This window comes from Marmota monax, unplaced genomic scaffold (assembly GCF_021218885.2).
Source record: "Marmota monax isolate L192 unplaced genomic scaffold, Marmota_monax_Labrador192_F-V1.1 WCK01_AAM20220418_F8-fsc00053, whole genome shotgun sequence".
NCBI lineage: Eukaryota > Metazoa > Chordata > Mammalia > Rodentia > Sciuridae > Marmota > Marmota monax.
In genome coordinates, this window is record NW_026693153.1 from 8,922,474 (window position 1) to 8,943,646 (window position 21,173).

The following is a 21,173-nucleotide window of genomic DNA, read 5'->3' on the forward strand; positions in this document are numbered from 1 at the left end:
ATAAACTTTTAATGCTACAAGAATATAATTGCATGTCATAGCGATATGAATGCTGTATCCATATGATACACAATAACATACCAACTCAGCCAAGATTTTAAATTTTTTCTATCAGAGTTATACTATCTAAAATTTTACCTATTTTTCCTTCCACAATTGATACATTATGAATACAAAATATACTAAGATTTTTAAATCACATAATTACCATATTTGTTTAATATATTTTTTATTTGGTTGCACTTTGATTATTACTGGCAAAAACAAAAGGCATCAAAGTAAGACATGTTCTCAAAATTTGTTGATGAGAGTGATTAAATGAGAGTGATTAAACATCATTTGATATTCTAGACTGGGAATTTTTAAGTAACACTCAATAATTGATTAACAGAAATTCAGTTGCTTTATATGATAAATATTTACTCACTATTTTAAAAGATTTTATTTATATTTATTAATCTTATAATATCTTTGAGAATTCTATAGACATAAATATTCCCTGCTAGGTATGAAAGATTAAAATGACTTTCTCAATGTCCCAACATTAAGAATGAAGTTAAAACTATTAAACTAGATTTTCTAATTTTCCAACAAATATCTGATTGAATCATTTGTTTTTTAAAGTAATATTTCTAAAAGGCAATAACTTTCATGGTTAATGATAGTGCTTTTATTGATTGTTTTAAAGAAATGTATGTCTACTACCTTCTATATTTTATTTGTGTTTAACCTTTGGAGATCTATTCACTTATTTTAAATTCAGTTTTGAAGTTTTCCAAGAAGCTTTGCTTGTTTGATTTACCCTATCTTTTTTCCAATAATCATAACTTATTAAAAGGCTGTTAGAATATTGGTATTAATGCTAATTGAGTATTAAACATAAATACTTATAAAATAATATTTGTATAGGGCATTTATATCTCTTTTTAAAGAGAGGTTTAAGAGAAATTTAAAAAATTAACCAATAACTGTTTCAACTTCTAAACAGGTTATGATATAAGACAATGTCCAATATTTGAGAATTCACTTAATGTGAGAGAAACATGGGATAGAATTAAATTGCCTGGTCTCTGAAAAGATTCTTAAGTTTTTCCTTATTTCTAATCTAATACTTAAAAATAAAATGGTAATTCATTTAGGTCATCAGTGGGGTAAAAACAATCCACTCTTTCCTTTACTCAAAAGATGTTTATAATAGTATACTTGTGCTGAAAAGCCTTTTCTGGTTGCTGCTAATTACATGTTGTCCATCTTAAAGTCTTTAAAAGGAATATGGGTATCTAATGACTTGTTAAATATTTTATTAGGTAAAGAACCCAAGAGGGTTTCTAGATTTGGAAAAATGCATATAAAAACACTGATTACATTTGTATACATTTTTCAATTTGAATCATCCTGTCTTCCAATGTTATTAGATTTCATCTTCAGATTATATCAATCAAATGATGCTATAGGGAATGTACAGAATTAATATTTTAATTGAAAACAAAATAATAATCTGTATGGGGGTGGGTCTAAGTATTTGTCTAGCTCTAATTATATTAGTAGTAACATTGTCATTTGATGACTAGACAACAGGTAATTAAAACATAAAATTAAAGCAAAGTCAAATCCTAACTTATAAAGGCAACGAAAATAAAGAGCATGGCATAACCCCATTAAAAAGTTACTAGAGCATTATAATAACATGCATTTCTAACAATATAATATGCTTAATTTTACTATATTCTAGATGACCAAGTGATAAAATCCTAAATCATAAACACATTTCAAAATGATTTTTCCTCATGAGCTTTATCTTGACAGTCCAAAGCTATTGTGAATGGGCATAGGAGGAAAGTCTATACTGGAAGATGATGAAAAATTACTATAACAGATTTTAAAGACTGTGGCCAGAATATCTTAGTAACTTGGGAACAATCAATTACAGAGAACAGGTCTACTCTATATTGTGTTACCTACACTGCCACCACATTTCTTACCAGATGAGTGTGGGCAGAATTTTTTAAAGGTAATATGAAGGGAGGTCTGGTTGAAATATCATAGTTCTTGAGAAAAAAAAGGCGATAAAGTACATTAATAATCATGAAGACAGCAACTGGTCCAAGCAGGAGCCTTTATCTAAGAGTTCAAAGGACGGATGAGAATTGTATTTTGCCTTGTTGACTTGATTGCAAGGTTCAAATAAGGTCACTTAGCTGAAAATACAGTACGTGGCTTATTATATTCACAATGTATTTTGGTGTTCATTCTAAAAATGAAATCTTCCTTGGATTTAATCAAGCAATATGAATCTTATCTTTAATGCTTTTCTTCTTTGTTGCTGATAAAAATTATTCCTGACGAGCACCAACAAGTCTTGAAATGTCACAACTCATTTTAGAGTGACACAGACCTCTTCCTCCTTCTAACAAAGTCCTCTGTGTGAATTAAGTTGGAAAGAGCCTTAGTGAGGTGACTATCTGATGTCTCAGTGCTGCTCCCAAAGTCATAGTTCTTCAGGCAAGGGCACAGGCAGCGAACAACAGCCCTGCGGATGTAGCTGTCAAACACGTAGTAAATGAGAGGGTTGACACAACTGTTGGCAAATGCCAACGGCCCACTCACCTCCATGCCCCGCTGGAGAAGAGCTGAAGAAAAATGGAGTTTTGGCTGCAATCCAGAAATAATGGCCAGGAGCTTGAAAGTATTAAAGGGTAGCCAGGAGAAGACAAAGGCTGTCACAACAATAAAGATGATCTTTATGGATTTTCTCAGCTTTTTGTTATGCTTTCCTGATTGCTGGTAATGGACACACAGCTTTGTTGTGATGCAACAGTAGCAGGTCACAATGCTCAGCAAGGGGACAAAAAAAGTGAATATTAAGGCTACCAGGGCCCATGTCAGTTTTTCTGAAGTAGCCCTCTTCTCAGCACAGTATGGCTTACCATCAATCAATGTAAGCTCCCTGGACAAAACAGTCGGTAACCCCAGAAGGCAGGAGACAAGCCAGACACAGGTACAGACTCCATATGCACAGTCTCTTCTTCTGAATTTTCTGGATATGGCTGGACACATGATGGCCAGGTACCGGTCAACACTCATACAAGTGAGCAAGAAGACACTGCAGTGCATGTTGACTGAGATCATGTAGGAGCTGCCTTTGCACAGGAAGGAGCCTGTCCTCCACAGTCCTAGAGATGCTTCCTTATCCACCCAGAGAGGCAATGTGACAAGGAAAATGAAGTCAGAGGCAGCCAGGTTGATGATAAAGATGTCAATTAATCGTCGGCTGCCACGTTTGAAATACAATGCACCAATCAGGATGAGGTTCCCCAATACTCCAGTCAGGAACACAGCTGTGTAAAAGATGGGAAGGAAGACAGATGTGTAAGGAATGTGGGAGTGGGTCTCCTTGCCATCAGAGTTTGGACTGGTAGCATAGTAATAATCCAAATAAACCGAGGTTGCTTCTGGGTCCATCACTGAAGATCAGATACCAAATCTGGTAAGTTCCCTTACCTAGAAGGTTTTGGTATGAATTTTAGAAATCTCAAAGGAGCTTCTTTTATATGGTGCTGTTTTTTTTTTTTTTTTCTTCCCTTTAAAGATTTTGGACAAGCATGAAAACAGATTTAAAAAAAAGTGCAGTTTCTACCAATCTTCAGAAAGGGCCCACAAGGAACACCACTCTGATTGGTTTTGGTTGGTTGTGGTTGTGGTTTTCTTTATTTGCACTTGCCCATGAAACTGAGTTGCTTTTTTAACTTCTTTATTCAACATATTTGTTTTTTTTTTGTTTAAATTCAGAAATTAAGAATTGAACTTTTAAATTCTCACCTCTTTTAAAATCTTTGCTTTTCTGACACTGAATTCTTTTGATCTAGCCTTCTGTTTCACCTTTAAGATACTCTTTTGCTTTTAGATCTGGAAGGTATTCATAATAAAGATACACTTTTGTGTTTGCTGTTGGTGATATATGAAGAATATTAGTCTTTTATTTCATAAAGAGTGAATTGCAAGCTTGCCAAGTCATACCAGTCTGCACTATGGCAAACATTATGATTGAAATTAGGGCATTAGAGCTTTCCTATTTTATTTGGCTTTCATTTCATACATAATCAACCAAGTCTGGTTCAATGATTAAAAAAAAAAAGAAATCTCCAAAAGCCTGCAATCTTTTATTTTTACTATTATTTCAAATTTTTCATCATAGCTAGCATAGTAACTCCTGCACAGTTGGTGCCTTGGGAATGTTAATTTATTATATTTGCTTCAGAAAATTCTCATTTTTGTGACCTAGTATAATTATAAATTAATTTGTTTGGCAGGCATTGTTATTTGTGAACCCCACATACACATTTAAAAATCAAAAACTGCTATTTTTACCCTCTTCTCTGATATTGTACCTCAACCAATGAAGTTCCCTTTTGTTAAGAGTTAACGCCCTTGAATCAATTTTTCTCCTACTAACCTTCAATAATTACCCTTCATCAGATTCCAGATTGCCTCTGACCTTTCCTTCATTATATCACACTTTTGTAGTGGTGAAATTTTTTTGGCTGTTCCTTAAATACCTCCACACATCAGCAAACCTCAGTTGTGGAACCACTGATCAGGCGGCAGACACAAGGTATCATAAATGAGCTGCCAACAGAGGCACTCTAAAAAGGGAAGATTTTTGGTATAATTAAAACATTTGAGAAACAGGATGAAACAGAAAGGACTCCATTCACAGAGTTTTCACGTTTTCTTTTATATACGAAGGCCATAGTAAAATTTAACAAAATTTGAAATTGTCTCTATTAATTTCATTTCTGTGCTGGCCAAATGGCTCAAGGTTCTCTGGTACCCCCTTTTCCTTCTCTGCATTTCATTTATTTATTTATTTATTTATTTTTTTAAAATATTTATTTATTTATTTATTTATTAGTTTTCCGCAGACACAACATCTTTGTTCGTATGTGGTGCTGAGGATCGAACCCGGGCCACACGCATGCCAGGCGATCATGCTACCGCTTGAGCCACATCCCCAGCCCACTCTGCATTTCATTTAATGTCCAAAATTCCAGTTTCAGGTGGGTATAACCATTACATAGAAGAACGTATGCATGTAGATAAAAATATAATTGTTAAACACTTAAAGTCTTTCCTGTAAAATTTTGATTTTTTTTCAGTAATTGGAATTTTGAAAAGAATAATCCTGCCTGTTGTACTCTTCTCTCCCTCCTGATGTGATACATTGTCATCTCAGTCACAAGCAAGAGAGGTAAGATTAGAAGAAGGATAAGGGGTCCCCTGACCTGGGACAGCCCCATGAAGTCACTCTGGAGTTGCTTTATGGACCTGGCCTGTCTTCTTTGGGCTATTCACTAATTCCAGTGTTGTTGTGGAGAGCAGGGGGTGAGGAGGGGAAGCATATCCTTCGCTAAATATAGACTGCAGATTAGAGAAACTAATTAATAGCCTTGACATTTCTGGGACAGAAATCTTTTCCACTGGGTAAGCCTTAATTATTTAACAGAATAATTCATCTGTCAAATAGTTTGAAGTAGGACAATATTTACTTGAAAAACATTAATAAAGTAACAAAATATTTAAACACTGTACTTACATGTAAATGTGCATGTGTTCAAGTGCCAATCATATACATTCTTTATTTGTAATTGTACTTTAATTGTAATATTAGAATTTTGCAATCAGAAGTTCTTTTGCTATTTGAAAAAAAAATAAGCTTGATTTGGGTCTAAGATTTTTTTAAATCCTTATGTCTCAAAAATTCCACATAAAAGTATAAAATAGAGAAGAGTTTATACTCATACTCTGGAGGAAAACATTAGATTGTGCATTCATTCTGTAGGCCTTAAAATTTCTTTTGCATTTCTAAAGTTGGGTGGCTGGTGATGTAAACTATCTCAAATAAATCTGACTTACTCAGCAGTTTATTGAAGCAGTTGTAGATAAAGTGGTGTGCTTTATCACATGCAGTTACTTTGAAGTAAGATATTTGGTGGTAAAAGCTACAATATGACTATATATATATCATGAATAGTTATAGACCAAAATTAAGAAACAAATTAACCATTTTTAGCCAAAAAAGGGACACAGAGCATGGTTCTGAGCTTTTCATAACTCTAAGTACAATATCAGTAAAAGAGAGAAGCCGCAGTATATGGTGGCTATATAAAGAAGGGGAGGTCATAGTTCAAAGCCGATTGCAAAGGCCATTTTTAAGACTATATGCCCTTGGATTCACACACAGATATCCATAGCATATGAAAAGGCAATATGAACAAGCTGTTAAAAAATTACAAATATTAGTTAACTCAATAACAGCCCATATGCCACTTCTTAAGAATTGTTTTCCCAAAAAAAAAAAATCCACTTAATTTTCCTCCCCAACCCCAGACAGAGATAATTGTTTCTACCTTTGAACTTTTAAAATGCTGCTTATAAAGTACTTATTATCTCTATCAGGTGGTTTGTTGTCTTGGCACCTGACCCCCTGAGCAGATCATGAGTAACTTAAAAGCAGGGCACATCTGTTCTCTCCCTGCTAAACTCTAGCAGAAGTCTTTATGGACTCTCAAAGTCATTGTTTGAACTGGTGGACGCCAGACCATATTACCCATTTTAGAGACCCTGGGACACCTACTAAAGTATACATTCACAAATCTTGTCCTTGATCTACAGAATCAGAATTACTGGGGACAGAGTCTAGGACTTTATATTTAACATGCATCGAACACACTAAAGTTTAGAATCACTGTTCTTAATCACCTAAATTAACCAATATAATGTGTTACGCTTTGGTATTAGTCTATTTTAAAGAAGGTTTAAAAATTACTTCAAAATTTGAAACTCATGAAAGTTTTTTACCCTTTATCTCACAATAATTTAGGAATTAATCTGGATTTCTGCACCCTGCCTATTGTATTTCCAATTCTTGATATATGTTCACAACTGGATCAGATGTTGTAGAAGAAGAGAAGTTTTCTTCATTGAGACATATGCCCAAGTGAATCTATTATCATCTATTACATGGCTGTAGCCTGGCTTTACAGAGGACAAAATATTGTACGAATAGAGCTAAACTGGTCAGGCTGTGATCCCTGGCATTGTGATTATATTACTTCAGTTTCTTCCTTATCATACAACTCTGACCCCATAATAAGGTGGAGAGTATATCACCAGATTATATGCACACAGGAAAGCAGAAAGAAATCTCTGGATTTCTTTTTCATACACACCTTTTGTTCATATACATACTGTGATATGTCTCATAATAAGTGGCAAAGAGTATGAAGCAAACTAATTATTTCTCATTAACCTTAGTAGGAAGACAGTGCAATTACACATGTATTTGTTAGTAAGAGAAACTCTTGTCCTATTGAGAATCATAATGTGTGAATCATTTAAGCAGTCCAGTTTGAGAAAATTATTTATACTGTAGGAGTTTAGTTGTTTTTTATTTCCACAGTTACTTGAACAATTTAGTACTATATAGTGTAATAACATATGCCAAATTAAATGGCATGTATTTGCTCTTATCAGTGCACCCTCTCTACTTAATTTATTGGATGATTTCCCATGTTAACTAATGTTTACATAAATAGCAATTATTTTTTCTAGTAACATATACTTAAGGATTCTTCATAAGAGTATATTCAATCTGGATTTATATTATGCATAACACAAATTATTTATTTATGTTGGTATCCCTGGCAACACAGCACAGTGTCTGGCATACAGACCTGGGCTGAATCATGCTTGAGTTCTGAGTCAAAAACCAACGAATAGGAGCTTTTGCAAACTTGTTGAGTAGCTTCTGTTTTCTGTTCAATCCTGGGGTCTTCATCACATCATAAACAAGTGTGGAGAGATGCTTCAAAGTTAGCACAGCATATTTTTGGTTATTTTATACCAACATTTCCACTTGGTGCATCTCGTTAGTATATCTACCATGGCCTCATAATAAATTTGATGGTGATGAGAAGATGAAGATCTTGTTTTAGTTTATAAATAAAGTAGTCAATCACATTAGTTCCTTATCTGCATTAAAGATTACCTTTTTGCAAAAATTTTGTTTAGGGACTCAGCATTAATATTTATAAACTAATAAATGACAAAATAAATCAAGAAAATATTTCCTTTCATAATTTCGGCCATCCCCATGATTGCTGTTCATGTTTGAAGGAGCAAGGGCTGTGATGTTCTTTATAATTAGAATGCATTATAGCCTTCCTCTTTTTCCTCTGTCCATCTGCATTTCTCATTATCTGTGCTGCTTGTATATTGCCTGCACTGGAAGTGTTGTATATACAAATTCCCTAATGAAACACTATGGCTATGAATCTATGACAACCATATTTTGTAGCCACATTCCTCTTCTTCCAGTGCAATTAAAAATCATATGTGATTTTAGAGCTTCAAGTGATATTAGTGATATCAGTATAACCTTTTTCCTAATGAGGTCACTGGAGCCCAGATAGACATCATTAACCAAAGACCCACGGTGATGATTTTAAAATAAAGGACAATTTGAATGTGAACTTCTCATGTACAAATGGTCATTCATTACTATTCAGAAGCAGGAACATCCAAACAACTATTGTTTGTTACACTTTGAGGCACCTAACAAGGTAGATTTTAGATAGATTTTTTGATGTGCCTTATCCTAGATTGATTTTTGCCATTGTTCTGTAGTGAATACATATAAAGGAATTCAAAGACTGATATAGGTTTTTGAGGATGGTTTTAGCTGGAACCCAGAGCTTGCATATACTTCTGTTTTCCTATGTTCTGAACTCCAAAATTCACAAGGAAAACATCTAGTACAAAATATAGGAAAAAACATAATTTTGATATATCTTTTAAAAATAATTTTTAGTTTCTAACAACAAGCAATTAAAAATTGAATCAAATTTAAGGATGCTAGGGAATTTGGTATTGAAGGGAATTCTTGTGTGAAGAATTGTTTCATAAGCACATAATAAAAACTGGTTATAAGTGTGGCAGTATGTATAAACGTGGCTGTATAACCAATGTGATCCTGCAATCTGTACACGTGGGAATAATAAGAATTCATACCCCATTTGAATCAAATGTATGATATATGATATGTCAAGATCAATGTAATGTTTTGAGCAACTACAAAATTTCTTATGTTTAAAAAAATAAATAAAAACTAGTTATAAATCCAAATACCCAAGTTTTCAGTTATTTGGTTTACTTAAATTGCAACTATATTATCTTCCTGCTAAATCTAGAAATATCTTTAACAAATTAAACCAGCAGCTTTTTTAAAAATAATTTTTAGTTAAAAATTCATGATTTCCTTTTTTTTAAAGAGAGAGAGAGAGAGAGAGAGAGAGAGAGAGAGAGAGAGAGAGAATTTTAATATTTATTTTCTTTTTAGATTTCGGCGGACACAACATCTTTGTTTGTATGTGGTGCTGAGGATTGAACCCTGGCCGCAGGCATGCGGGATGCGGGGTGAGCGCGCTACCGCTTTAGCCACATCCCCAGCCCCAAACCAGCAGCTTAATTCAATTTTGTTTCTAAACTAAATTTCATAATCTGTATATGATTGTATTAAATCATCTTTAACATTTGTAAAAATATAGGACCAGCTACTGTTTCATGAATAGCAGTATAGGAAAGAGAAACAGGAATTTAATTCCATTAATTTATTAATATTTATTTTATCCACCTACATATATTAACATAAATTAAGAAATAGAAGAAAAAACAAAGATGCAGGGGAAAATCTAGAAATACAATTGTGTGGTTGTGAGGATGTAACGTAGGTTTTCTGTGCTGAAATGGTCAGGATGGATGAAACCTCAAACATACCGACACTTCCATGCCCACACTAATTTGGTGACTGAAGTGTGTCCTGAGTGTTTTCTAGGCATTCTGCAGTCGTGAAGGGTGAAAGTATAATTCACTTCTGCATTTTCCTGCAGAAACATTTACTTCCTGAGCCATGATGTAGGCTATGAGCCCAAGGCTTGAATTTTCCTGATTATGGACAAGCAAGGATGGCACAAGGGCTGTCCTGACAAATCTTTCCCAGTTAATTGGCAATTAGTCCACGGGCTAACCAGCAGAAATGAGCAAAAACACCTACCTCTATAAATGGTTTATTTCCAGTTTTTAGGGGGAATCAGGGGGTTTGAAAATATCCTTATAAAGTCTTTACTTAAATATTGTAAGTATTCAACAAATATTTGCAAATAATAATAATTCAGTAATTCTTTACTGAGCCTCAGTTCCTGTGCTAGGCATTTTATATGTAATTTCTCATTTAATCCTCACAATGATTACAAGAAATAACTGTTGTCAAAAAAAATCCCTATTTTGGAAAAAAGACAACCAAGACTTAGAGATAGCTAAGTAAATTGTCCCAAGTCACAAAACTAATTTACTTAGCCAAATGCTCAAGTTTACCAGTTCAGTTATTCTCTCTGGGCCTCAGTTCCCCTATCTATAAACTGAGGTTTTTTTTTTTCCTTTCTTTTCTTTTAAAATTCCCTTTACCTGGGTTTATTTTCCATGTGGACTGCAGTGGAGAGGTAGGTCCGAAAGTAGGGGATTTCTAATCAGGGACAAAATGAAGGCATTTTGTGGTGCATAAATGCAATCACAAGTCTTATTACACATTAACTATTTGTCTATGCACCTCTACCATTTTTCTAGCTGATGCCTGTAACAAAATTATTTCCTGATTAGATGCTATACATGACATTTCAGTATATATTATAATATTTGAATATTATAATATATTTGGCTATTTATTTTATTTAGCTAATGAGTATGTATTATCAGTTTACCAACTCTGGTGAAAGAAACATCTACAATAGAAAAACAGATATACCTTCAATTTTTCAGGGTGGGAGAAATTTGACCTCAAGTTGGCTCTTCCATTTTTCCTCTGTGAAGTGGCTAAGTTCCAAGTCATTGGTGGTAAAGAGGGGCTTCAGAAGATACTCTGCTCCTTGATTCTGATGCCCCTACAGTGTTGTGAAACTGGTCATTTGTTGGTCTCGGGCCTCACTTATGGATCCATAAAAGTTATTACCAAGATTACCCTGATGATGGAGTCCCTTGATTTTTGGACCACAACTGAGAACTGAAGAAAATTTTGATGCACACCTGTAATCCCAGTGGCTCCAGAGGCTGAGGCGGGGCGGGGGGGGGGGGATCTCAAGTTCAAACCAAGCCAAGCCTCAGTTATTTGGTTTACTTAAACTGCAACTATATTATCTTCCTGCTAAATCTAGAAATATCTTTAACAAATTAAACCAGCAGCTTAGTTCAACTTTGTTTTTAAACTAAATTTCATAATCTGTATATGATTGTATTAAATCATCTTTAACACTTGTAAAAATATACGACCAGCTAATGTTTCCTGAATAGCAGAATAGGAAAGAGAAACAGGAATTTAATTCCATTAATTTATTAATATTTATTTTATCCACCTACATATATTAGCATAAATAAAAAATAGAAAAAAAACTAAAGATGCAGGAAAGAGAAACAGGATCTCAAGTTCAGACCAAGCCTCAGTTATTTGGTTTACTTAAATTGCAACTATATTATCTTCCTGGTGCTAAGCAACTCAGAGAGACCCTGTCTTTAATTTAAAAAAAATACAAAATAGGGCTGGGGATGTGGTTCAGTGGTTGAGTGCCCCTGAGTTCAATTCGCGGTAACACCACCATTCTAAAAAAAAAAAAAAAATTAAAACAGAACAAATATGTATCTGGTTCATGTTGATAAACTTCTGTGCAATACTCAGTTTAAAATCATTCTGTTGCTTCGATGCCACACAATCTCCAAGGCTGTCCATGACCTCACTACTGAAGATGATGTTCCCTAAGCTTCAGTCTTATTCATACTATTTAGATTTTTTAATCATTTTTTGACACATTATATCTTCAATATTTAATATTTTAAGAAATCAACTGAAATTTATATTTAAAAAACCTTACCACAATAAAAAATAAATATAACTTGTCATAAAAAGAAAGCAGCCAAAAACATATATATATATATTTTTTTTGTAATCTAAATAACATCTTTATATTCTAGACGCATAATATCGTCCAGGACATATTCTTTTTTGTCTAAATGTAAACAAGCCAGAAAGATCTGCTCCCATGTGGTTGTGGGGCAGTGGGAAAAAGGGGTTAACATTTCAGAAGTAGAATCCCTCTGCTGTTCTTTTATACAGTACTTACTTTTGGAGGAGGATGGTAAAATAGTGAAAACACAGGACTCAAAGCAGACCTTAGTTACATAGGTCACAATCATTGCGTAGCTGCGACCCAAGAGAGGCCGCCTTCCCTCCTAGACATTCACCCATTCTCTGGTTGTGAGACCTCCGCTGGGCACACCGCCTAGCCTACCCAGCGGAACTACATCCCCCACAATGGGCCGCGCGGCGCCCGGCGTGCCCTCCGCCGCCTTAGGCAGCTTTGCCTCCGTCCTTCCTACAAATCCCACAAGTCCCCTTGGCTCGGGGCTGCCGCCCGGCCCGGGGTGGAGGCGAAGGCGGAGGCGCGGGAGTTATGGTGGGGGCGGGCTCTGTAGGGAAGTGCGTCAGAGGAGGCGCGGGGAGAGTAGGGTGCTGTGGTCTCTGTTGAAGGGTGAAGCTGGCGGAGCAAGAGGATGGGCGGTGAGTGAGCGGGGCCGGCGTCGCCCGCGGGGGTCGCGTCGCCGTTCGGCGTTCCCGGCGGTTTGAAGAGGGGCTCCTTTCCGGTGTGGCGCTGGGGATGGGCGGGTTCTGATAGGTGCACCGTGGCGGGGGATTTCCCAGGGTCATGCAGTGTATGGTCGGGGGGGAGGCGCTGGTCAGGTACCTGGGCCCTAGGCTGGGGGCGCCCTGAGCTGCCCCGCCCCGCCCCGCTCCAGTCTGCGCTTGCCTGGGCCTCCTTTGGCTACGGGGTGCCGCCCCCGGGGCGACCGCGTCGGGCGGACAAAGAATCACAGCTCCTTGTACCGGGACCCTTTAAGGTCATTTGAGAGCACCAGGATGAAAGGGGATTTAAAAAAAATCAAAATACACATCCAAGTTTTGAGATATTGTTATATACCGCAATTGCGCTGATCTTACTGAGTCACCTCCCAGCTTCCAAACTCAGCAACGCCAGTTTGCGAGCCTGTTTTTGTCTACCTTTGTAAGGTGTTTGGTGCCGTCTTGGTATATACTTGACAGTATTTGACTCAGCGTGATCGGACAGTCCGCCTTGAGTCATTTTCCGCGGCCATTTACTACTGCCATAGAGCCCTGTCCACGCCTAGGGAGTGTTCGTATTTTGCCCAGTTCAGAGTTTTCTTTCTTGCTGGGAAGGGATCTTTTGGTTTTTATGGATCCACGTTGTACTTCAGGATTTAGGGAAATACCAAGGTTGCAGTTGAGATTCAGAATAAGGACTGGGGAGACTAGATAGGAGCGGAGTATTTGCCAGTGTAAAGAAGCTTGGCTTAACTTTAATGTTGGGGAGATTGCTATTTAGTATTATTATATGTTATTGTTCTCTTTGCTATTGCATACACCTATAACAACCTTTCCCACTGGGTTAACATCTTCAACTCTGATTTCCAAGTGGTTCCTGATTGGGAGGCTTCGCTTTTCAGAGGAAACTGGGAGGAGCCAGTTTTTAGTGCTGCCTTTCCTTCTGTCTTTTCCCACACTCAAACCCAGGACATTTAAAGCTAGTGTAAAAATCAGCCTGATATTTAAAATGTGTGCACGGTACACTGCTGACCATGGGCATGTCTATTGTTTGTATCTGTAATGTGTATGTCCATTTCAGTGTTGTCTGTTTTAGTATGCAGGTGATAGACTAGAGAACAAGACTTCTGTCTCCGTAGCATCCTGGGTATGTGAGCATTAAATAAGTATTTTTATGAGAATGAGTTTTGTTTTAAAGTTATGTTTACTTTTTAAAATTTTTCAATTCCTTATGATTATACATTACTTTTAAGAAACAAGGGATGGGGAATAGGGTAAAGGGTGATTTCAAGATAATTTCTTTCAAAATAATCTTTCTTATTTGTTCTTGAAGTCTAATTTTTCTTCTTTCTTCAACTTTTAAACAGAGCAGTCTGAATGCCAGAATGGATAACCGTTTTGCTACAGCGTTTGTAATTGCTTGTGTGCTTAGCCTCATTTCCACCATCTACATGGCAGCCTCAATTGGCACGGACTTTTGGTATGAATATCGAAGTCCAGTTCAAGAAAATTCAAGTGATTTGAATAAAAGCCTCTGGGAAGACTTCATTAATGATGAGGCAGATGAAAAGACTTATAATGATGCGCTTTTCCGATATAGTGGCACAGTAGGATTATGGAGACGGTGTATCACTGTACCCAAAAACACACATTGGTATGCTCCACCAGAAAGGACAGGTATTCTTCTATTTCAGTTTCTCTCTCCTTTTCCTACACAATCACAGACAAAATCTCCCAATGATTTCCCAATTGTGTATTGGAAAGAAATAAATCTTATGTGTTGCTTCTCTTCCCACCACCTTCTTTTCCCAATTTCTATTCATTTTCATATTACTTATTAATAATTGGTTAGATGAGTAACTTTGTATTTTTGGAAAGCCACTTTAAATTGTTTTATTTGCTAACTCATTAAAATATTTTTAATCTCACATGTTATGAGAAAATAGTTGGAAAAGTAGATTAGAAGGCTTTAAATATTTGGTAATTGGTAAGAGGACTAGTATCCAAAATCAGTTCAATGTTTATTGATTGTCCTTTTGGCTTAGCTATGTTAAAGTGAATATCCTTCATCTGTCCTATACTTAGAGGACAAAATTTGACCAGCTCTACTTTTAAATCTGTATATATTTGAGACTATTTTAAAACAATATTGTTATACAAGTTGTAGGTTAAAAAGTTTGAATTATAGAGGCTGGGGTTGTGTCTTAGTGGTAGAGCTTATATGAGACACGGGGTTTGATTCTCAGCATATAAATAAGTGAATATAAATACATGAATAAAACAAAGGTCCATCAATATCTAAAAATATTAAAAAGAAAGTTTGTATTAGAGAAAAAAAATCTTAAGTTGATTCTCAGTTTTATTTAGCAAACATTCTTAACATTTAAAAGATTTTAATTTCTAGTGAAATTAGAAGATTTAGAGCTCTTTGTAAGGAACAACTCCCCCCCCCCCCATTTATGGTAACTTCTGTTTAGTGAGGAAGCAGTGTATTTAAATCGTAGCAGAACAAATTTGAGTTATATCAGAAGAATGATAGTATGTCATGAAAAAAAGGAAATAGTATGTAAAAAATTGGTTAAAATTCACTGTACTCATGAGGACACAGGAGCACTTGATATTGGAATTCTACCAGTTCTTTCGTTATTCAACAAATATTGATTGAATGCCTCTGTGTTCCAGGGCCTCAGTTTGGAGGACCAAGTATTCCAAAAAAGGGATGAGAAGCAAGAATCAGAATCACAAAGTACAGCACTATAAACAGAATAAATAATTACATAGTATGTTGAAAGATGACATGGCTGTGGAAAAATAGAGCAAAATAAAGGGGATTTTTGTAAATATGAGGGGAGGAGAATATTGGAGAATATTAGTGAACGTAGATTCTGATTTTCAAAAGGATGGCACAAGCTTCATTGAGAAAAGAAGATGTTGGTAAAGACTAGAAGAAAGAATTAGCCACAAAGGGTAATCAGAATTTGTTGAGGGAATCATTTAGGTTGAAAGGAACAACCACTGTAGAGGGCCTGCTGCAGGAGCATACTTGAGATGTTCAAAGACCAGCAAGGAGTCCACTGGCTGGATCAGAGTTATGGGCAGAGTTGGTTATGCTGTCAGAGACAGATTGTTGGGAATGGTGTAAATTCTTTAGGACTCCAGGAATATTGAGGACTTTAGTTTTTTAGTACAATAGGGTGCCTTTTGAGGGGGCTTTGAGCAGTAGAGAGACATGATCTGGTCACCCTGGCTGATATGGTAAGAACAGATAGGCAGCAGGGAGGGTGAAAGCTAGGGGATTGGTCAGGAGGTTGTTGCATTTATTCAGGTGTGCAATGATTGTGAATCAGACCAGTGAGGTGACATTTTTCCTGAATTTGATTTGAAGGAAGATCCTCTAGGATTTTCTGTTGGAGTGTATATGAGCAAGAATGATTAAAAGTTTCCTGTCTGAGGAACTGGAAGGATAGATAGAATTGTCACCCCCTGAAATGTTAACCATTTTGGGGAGAAGATCAAACTTATTTATTTCGTTCTTTGTCCTCTCTCCCTTCTTCCTCATCTTTACATACTATTCTGCTACTTATTTCACTCCCTTTCTCTGAATCTCAATCTCTCTCTCATATATATATATATGTGTGTGTGTGTGTGTGTGTGTGTGTGTATGTATGTATATTTATGATGGAAGAATGAGGAAGATTATATGTGTGTGTGTGTGTGTGTATATATATATATATATATATATATACACACACACATATGCATATGTATATTTAATATTTAATCTTCCTCATGCTTCTATCTTCAGCCTATCACTGAGAACCAGGGGCATCCATTGGCCATCAAAGGGACTGGTATGTTACTCATGGCTCAAAAAATAGCTTACTCCTTGGGAACATCTTTTCTACATCACTTTATACTTCAGAGGATATTTAATGAAAGAGATTATGGTGAAATGTTTATAATGAAAACAACAAGGAATCATTGTTCTTGTTCCAGAGTCATTTGATGTGGTGACAAAATGCATGAGTTTCACATTAAATGAGCAGTTCATGGAGAAATTTGTTGATCCTGGAAACCACAATAGTGGAATTGATCTACTTCGGACCTGTGAGTACTTTGATCTCAGCAGGACAATTGGGGAGGAAAAGAAATAATTTTATTTGTGTTTGGTTGAAATGTATTTCTGGAATATGATGTGTCAGTAGATAGTATGAACTTGGAATAAATTCTCTAACTCTATTCCAATGATGTTCTCTTTTGTTGATAATATATTTTAGAAGGTAGAAATATACTTAACAAATTTCAAATGATTACAAGTTCAGGGAGGTAGCTAATATATTGGATGATGAAATCTGGATATTCCCAGGATGTTATAGGCCCATTTTATTAAGAGGAAATTTACCAGGGGTTAAATAATAAATTGAATTAAACACTTATACTACCTATGTTCAATAGTCATGTGAAAAAAAAGTTAACTGCAAGCTCTAAATTGATCACTGAGTATCAGGTCTGTCAAAAGTGTTTATTTAATCTTAAGATGGTGGGGTGGTGGTAACAAAAGTATAGATGTTTAAAAAAAAAAAGTGTTCATTGTGAACTTTCTATTCCTTGATGGCCAGGCTGCCCATGAAGTACTGTCTTTAGATTTGAATTTCAGTTTTTAGAATATTAGAGACTTACTAGTGCTTTCCCCTAAGAATGACCATTTTTATGAGAGGAAACTGAATAAACTCCAGGTATTCAATTTTGTAATGAGAATGCCTAGGCAGTAGTTTATTATCAGAGTTTAAAGAGAGGTTAGTTAGAAAAAACTCCTGTATGAAGTTTGAAAAAATTAAAACTAGTACCAGAAAGTAGAACTTGACTAATATTGATATTAATACATTTACTAATAATTAAAATTATCTGAAAATGGACTGAGATGCTTTGTGAGACCTATCACTTTTTTTTAATGTTGATAAGAAAATTTATTGTGATTAAAACTGCATTGAATGCCTGGTGTATTCCAGATCTACTCTATGTATTTTCTTTTCATGTGTTATGTATTTTCTTCCAATAGCTTTGAAGACAGGTCATTTATAATTTCCATTCCTTTACTTGTTATTCCTGCCTTAAATCTTATAAGGAGGCTGGGCCTGGTGGTATATGCCTGTAATTCCAGCTATTGGCTGAGACAGGAGGATTGCAAATTTGAAGCCAGCCTGAATAACTTAGTGAGACCTCTCTCAAAAAATAAAAACAAGGGCTGAGAATGTAGCTCAATGTTAGAACACCCCTGAATTTAATCTCTGATATAGGGGGAAAAATCTTGTAAGGACTTTAATATCAGCTCTGTAGTTTTAGACTATTTTTTTTTTTCCTGCAAATCCTGACTTTCCTGCTTCCTGTCTCACTTTTGAGAATTATTTATTCTGAAGTTATTTCTTCAGTTATAAAATAGAAATACTAATAGTATCTTATCTAAAGAGTTTTGGGGAGGATTAATTCACAAATCATGTGTAGAACAAACATTATATGGCATATAAATAGTTTGTTTTAGCAAAGAGGTCTCAATATTAAAATACTACTTCCTCACTTTTGGAGAAAGGATCTAATTAGAATGTAACAGAAATTACCATTATGGGAAAATGGTCTGAAATCATGGTAACATTTCTATTCTTTCTCTCCTTTTTAAAACCAGATCTTTGGCGGTGTCAGTTCCTTTTACCTTTTGTTAGTTTAGGTTTGATGTGCTTTGGAGCTTTGATTGGACTTTGTGCTTGTATATGCCGAAGCTTGTATCCCACAATTGCCACAGGCATTCTCCATCTCCTTGCAGGTGGGTCTTATTGTTATATTTAACCTTTAGCTTCTTCTGTCTCCTTAAAGACCAAAAAGTTATAATTCATAAATATTCACATATTACTGCACTGTCATGTTGCCTAAAAACTCTTTGCTGTGTTCTTACCCAGCTATGTTTTGTTTTCTAAATTTCTCCCCCCAAGGTTTGTGTACACTGGGCACAGTAAGTTGTTTCGTTGCTGGAATTAAACTACTCCACCAGAAACTAGAGCCGCCTGAGAATGTGTCTGGTGAATTTGGATGGTCATTCTGCCTGGCTTGCGTTTCTGCTCCTTTACAGTTCATGGCTTCTGCTCTGTTCATCTGGGCTGCTCACACCAACCGGAAAGAGTACACCTTAATGAAGGCATATCGCGTGGCATGAACAGGCCTGCTTTACATTTGCTGTTTTAATATTTTTGATATCTATGTTTTCCCTTGCATCCCTCCCAAATGTTTTATTTTTTATTTTTTTGTGGATATACCATTTTATCCTGAAAATCCATTTTATTTAAATACACACACATGACTAAATATACAATAAATGCCACTAAAATTTATGTGGTTTACTCAGTGATTCCATTTCTCAAACTAATTTAGGTTCAAAATCTAGTCAGAAAGAAAGAGGCTTGACACAAATTTGTGACAGAAAATCTGCAATAGGAAATTGACCCAGGGCAAGTTCTGCTTATGTCTATTAAGACTTTTCACCAAACGTACAGTAACTATCTGTTGAACCAGAAATAAATTTCTTTGGTAAACCTCTTATTGTCAGAACTTTGCTGTTGTAGATAGCCAGTCAGCCAGGCATATTATTGCTGTTTTAAAAAATTTAAGAGTTTCATAAAATTGGAAAATTACCTAAGATCCTTTTCTGTAAACTTTGGCACATAGCTTCATCTGAGGTGAAATATGGCAGCTGTCTATATTTACACCATGTCTGTCTACAAGAAAAGAAGTGAAAAATATAGTGTTTACTTGAAATTAAACTTTATAATTGCGAAAGTTCCAATTCAGTGAGATAAACGGGTTAATTTTACTTTATTGTATTACTGTTTTTTAAAACTCCTTTATAGGATTTTCAGTATCACCAAACCATTTTTAATTTTTTTCTTTCTTCCACACCAGGCTTATTAAAAGAGTGCTTTCTTTTTAACATTGTTAGGATCACAGAGTAAGAAATTTCCCAACTGCTTTCTGTTTATTCCAGCTAAGTACCATAAAGAAGGTTCTACTATAAAGAGCCTACAGAGCTGGGAATACTACCACAAGATCTAAAGCTGTGGCTGTCAGTTTAAACTCCAACTATGGTCTCTATTTCTTGTGGTGAAATGACGTGCCTTTCCTTGCCTAATCCCTGGTGTATATCATCATTATTTAATGTCTTCTAATTCATTCATTTTTTTATAAATATGTCTATAAACATTGAACTTTAAAAAAAAATCTTATTTATTTATTCCATTACTGTAGCATTTGACAGATTTAAAAAAAAAATTGTACCTTAGTAATTTCTTACCATATCCTAAGTCTGTCTTTTTTAAAAAATAAAAATGAGAAGAGACTCCAAAGAATTGTGTATCGAGTGAATTGATTTAAATCTTAGTACATTGGAATGGTTCTCTGTGAAAAATGCATTATTACTCTTTAGACTTGTCTTTATGTATTATGTTTGGTTTTCTGTTTCAGAAAATGTGGCAGCCTCCTCCATTAGAAAATAAGTCAATCTTTGTTCAGAATCTTTGTTTTCAAACTAGTTTTGTAAACTCTACACATCATTTAATGTGACTAGTTTCCTATAAAGTTATTTATTAGTGGATGTTTGTATTCTATATTAAATAACTTCTGACAATAAGGTCAGCATTGCTCAGTAGCAAATTACTGTGAAATGGCTGGTTACTCAGGTTTCTGCCTATTCTTAATAGTTGATGTTTCATTGCTCTCCAGCATCTGTGGAGTGGATAGGAGAAAAGCTAAGTGAACAAACCAAACCCTTGGGAATGGGATTTAAAAATTATTGGCAGCATGACATTTTTGTATTAGGAAGTTATTTTAAACAGTTTTTCTGTCTCTTTACCCCCAGAGTTATCTGTGCCTATCCACCTAAATCAGTCTTTAATGTGCACTGTGGAAATGAAGTGAGAATTGGACTGTTAGTTTCAGCCTCAGGGTAATAGTTTTGAATTTGGAAAGATAGCACCATAATCTCTGTTGCTGAATATATGTTGTAATTAGGACTTTTAGCACATTGCAGAGTAGCTGAGGCTGTGCTGTCTTGCAAAAACTTTCATTTCTCTGTAATACATAGGACCATATTATTTCATTTAATGTGAAAAAAGTTTTTCTAATAATGTTGAACCATATGAAATTGCTGATATCCAACCATTTATACCGTTTTTTTTGGACTGGGGATTTAACTTAGGAGTGTTTTTCCACTGAGTTTCATCCTCAGCCCCTTTTAATTAATTTATTTTTTATTAATTTATTTTCTTTTTGAGATAGGTTCTCATCAGGTTGCTTAGGGCCTTGCTAAGTTGCTGAGGCTGGCTTTGAACTTGTGATCTTCCTGCCTCAGTTGGGATTACAGGCATGTGCCACCATGTCCTGCTGATATCCAACCATTTTGATCAATCTA

General features: G+C 35.4%; 2 protein-coding genes and 1 long non-coding RNA gene across 7 annotated transcripts; 2 read left to right on the plus strand and 1 right to left on the minus strand.

Annotated features, from left to right (window-relative positions):
- Positions 1-212: 212 nt before the first annotated feature.
- Gpr15 (G protein-coupled receptor 15) lies at positions 213-12,381 on the minus strand. Of its 3 annotated transcripts, none has more exons than XM_046455401.2 (2): positions 12,225-12,381; positions 213-3,338 (listed from the first exon to the last, which is right to left on the minus strand). In XM_046455401.2, the coding sequence occupies exons 1-2, from the start codon at positions 12,295-12,297 to the stop codon at positions 2,380-2,382; spliced, it is 1,032 nt and encodes a 343-aa protein (XP_046311357.1). In that variant the 5' UTR covers positions 12,298-12,381; the 3' UTR covers positions 213-2,379. The 3 variants fall into 3 exon arrangements, 2 of the variants coding, with proteins under 2 accessions (XP_046311357.1, XP_046311356.1); XR_009227893.1 differs by lacking the exon at positions 213-3,338 and adding an exon at positions 11,228-11,706 and having other exon boundaries at positions 12,225-12,362; XM_046455400.2 differs by lacking the exon at positions 12,225-12,381 and having other exon boundaries at positions 213-3,535.
- LOC131424596 (uncharacterized) lies at positions 5,133-9,183 on the plus strand. Its single transcript, XR_009227894.1, has 2 exons — positions 5,133-5,248; positions 6,881-9,183. It is a non-coding gene; the product is annotated as an uncharacterized LOC131424596 (long non-coding RNA).
- Positions 12,382-12,539: 158 nt separating the features above from the next.
- Cldnd1 (claudin domain containing 1) lies at positions 12,540-19,101 on the plus strand. 3 transcript variants are annotated; one of them, XM_046455353.2, is made up of 6 exons: positions 12,571-12,661; positions 13,818-13,868; positions 14,089-14,398; positions 16,718-16,828; positions 18,402-18,539; positions 18,706-19,101. In XM_046455353.2, exons 3-6 carry the CDS (start codon positions 14,107-14,109, stop codon positions 18,924-18,926), a joined length of 762 nt encoding a protein of 253 aa, XP_046311309.1. In that variant the 5' UTR covers positions 12,571-12,661; positions 13,818-13,868; positions 14,089-14,106; the 3' UTR covers positions 18,927-19,101. The 3 variants fall into 3 exon arrangements, with proteins under 3 accessions (XP_046311308.1, XP_046311309.1, XP_058438895.1); XM_058582912.1 differs by having other exon boundaries at positions 12,643-12,661; positions 13,825-13,868; XM_046455352.2 differs by lacking the exon at positions 13,818-13,868 and having other exon boundaries at positions 12,540-12,661.
- The last annotated feature ends 2,072 nt before the right edge of the window (positions 19,102-21,173 follow it).

Excerpts from the sequence above, each read along its gene's own strand:
- Cldnd1 (XM_058582912.1), top strand. Across the intron at positions 14,399-16,717 it reads TGCTCCACCAGAAAGGACAG|AGTCATTTGATGTGGTGACA; the intron begins GTATTCTTCTAT and ends TTCTTGTTCCAG. Across the intron at positions 18,540-18,705 it reads CATTCTCCATCTCCTTGCAG|GTTTGTGTACACTGGGCACA; the intron begins GTGGGTCTTATT and ends TCTCCCCCCAAG.
- Gpr15 (XM_046455400.2), bottom strand. The coding sequence starts at position 3,462 with ATGGACCCAGAAGCAACCTCGGTTTATTTGGATTATTACTATGCTACC.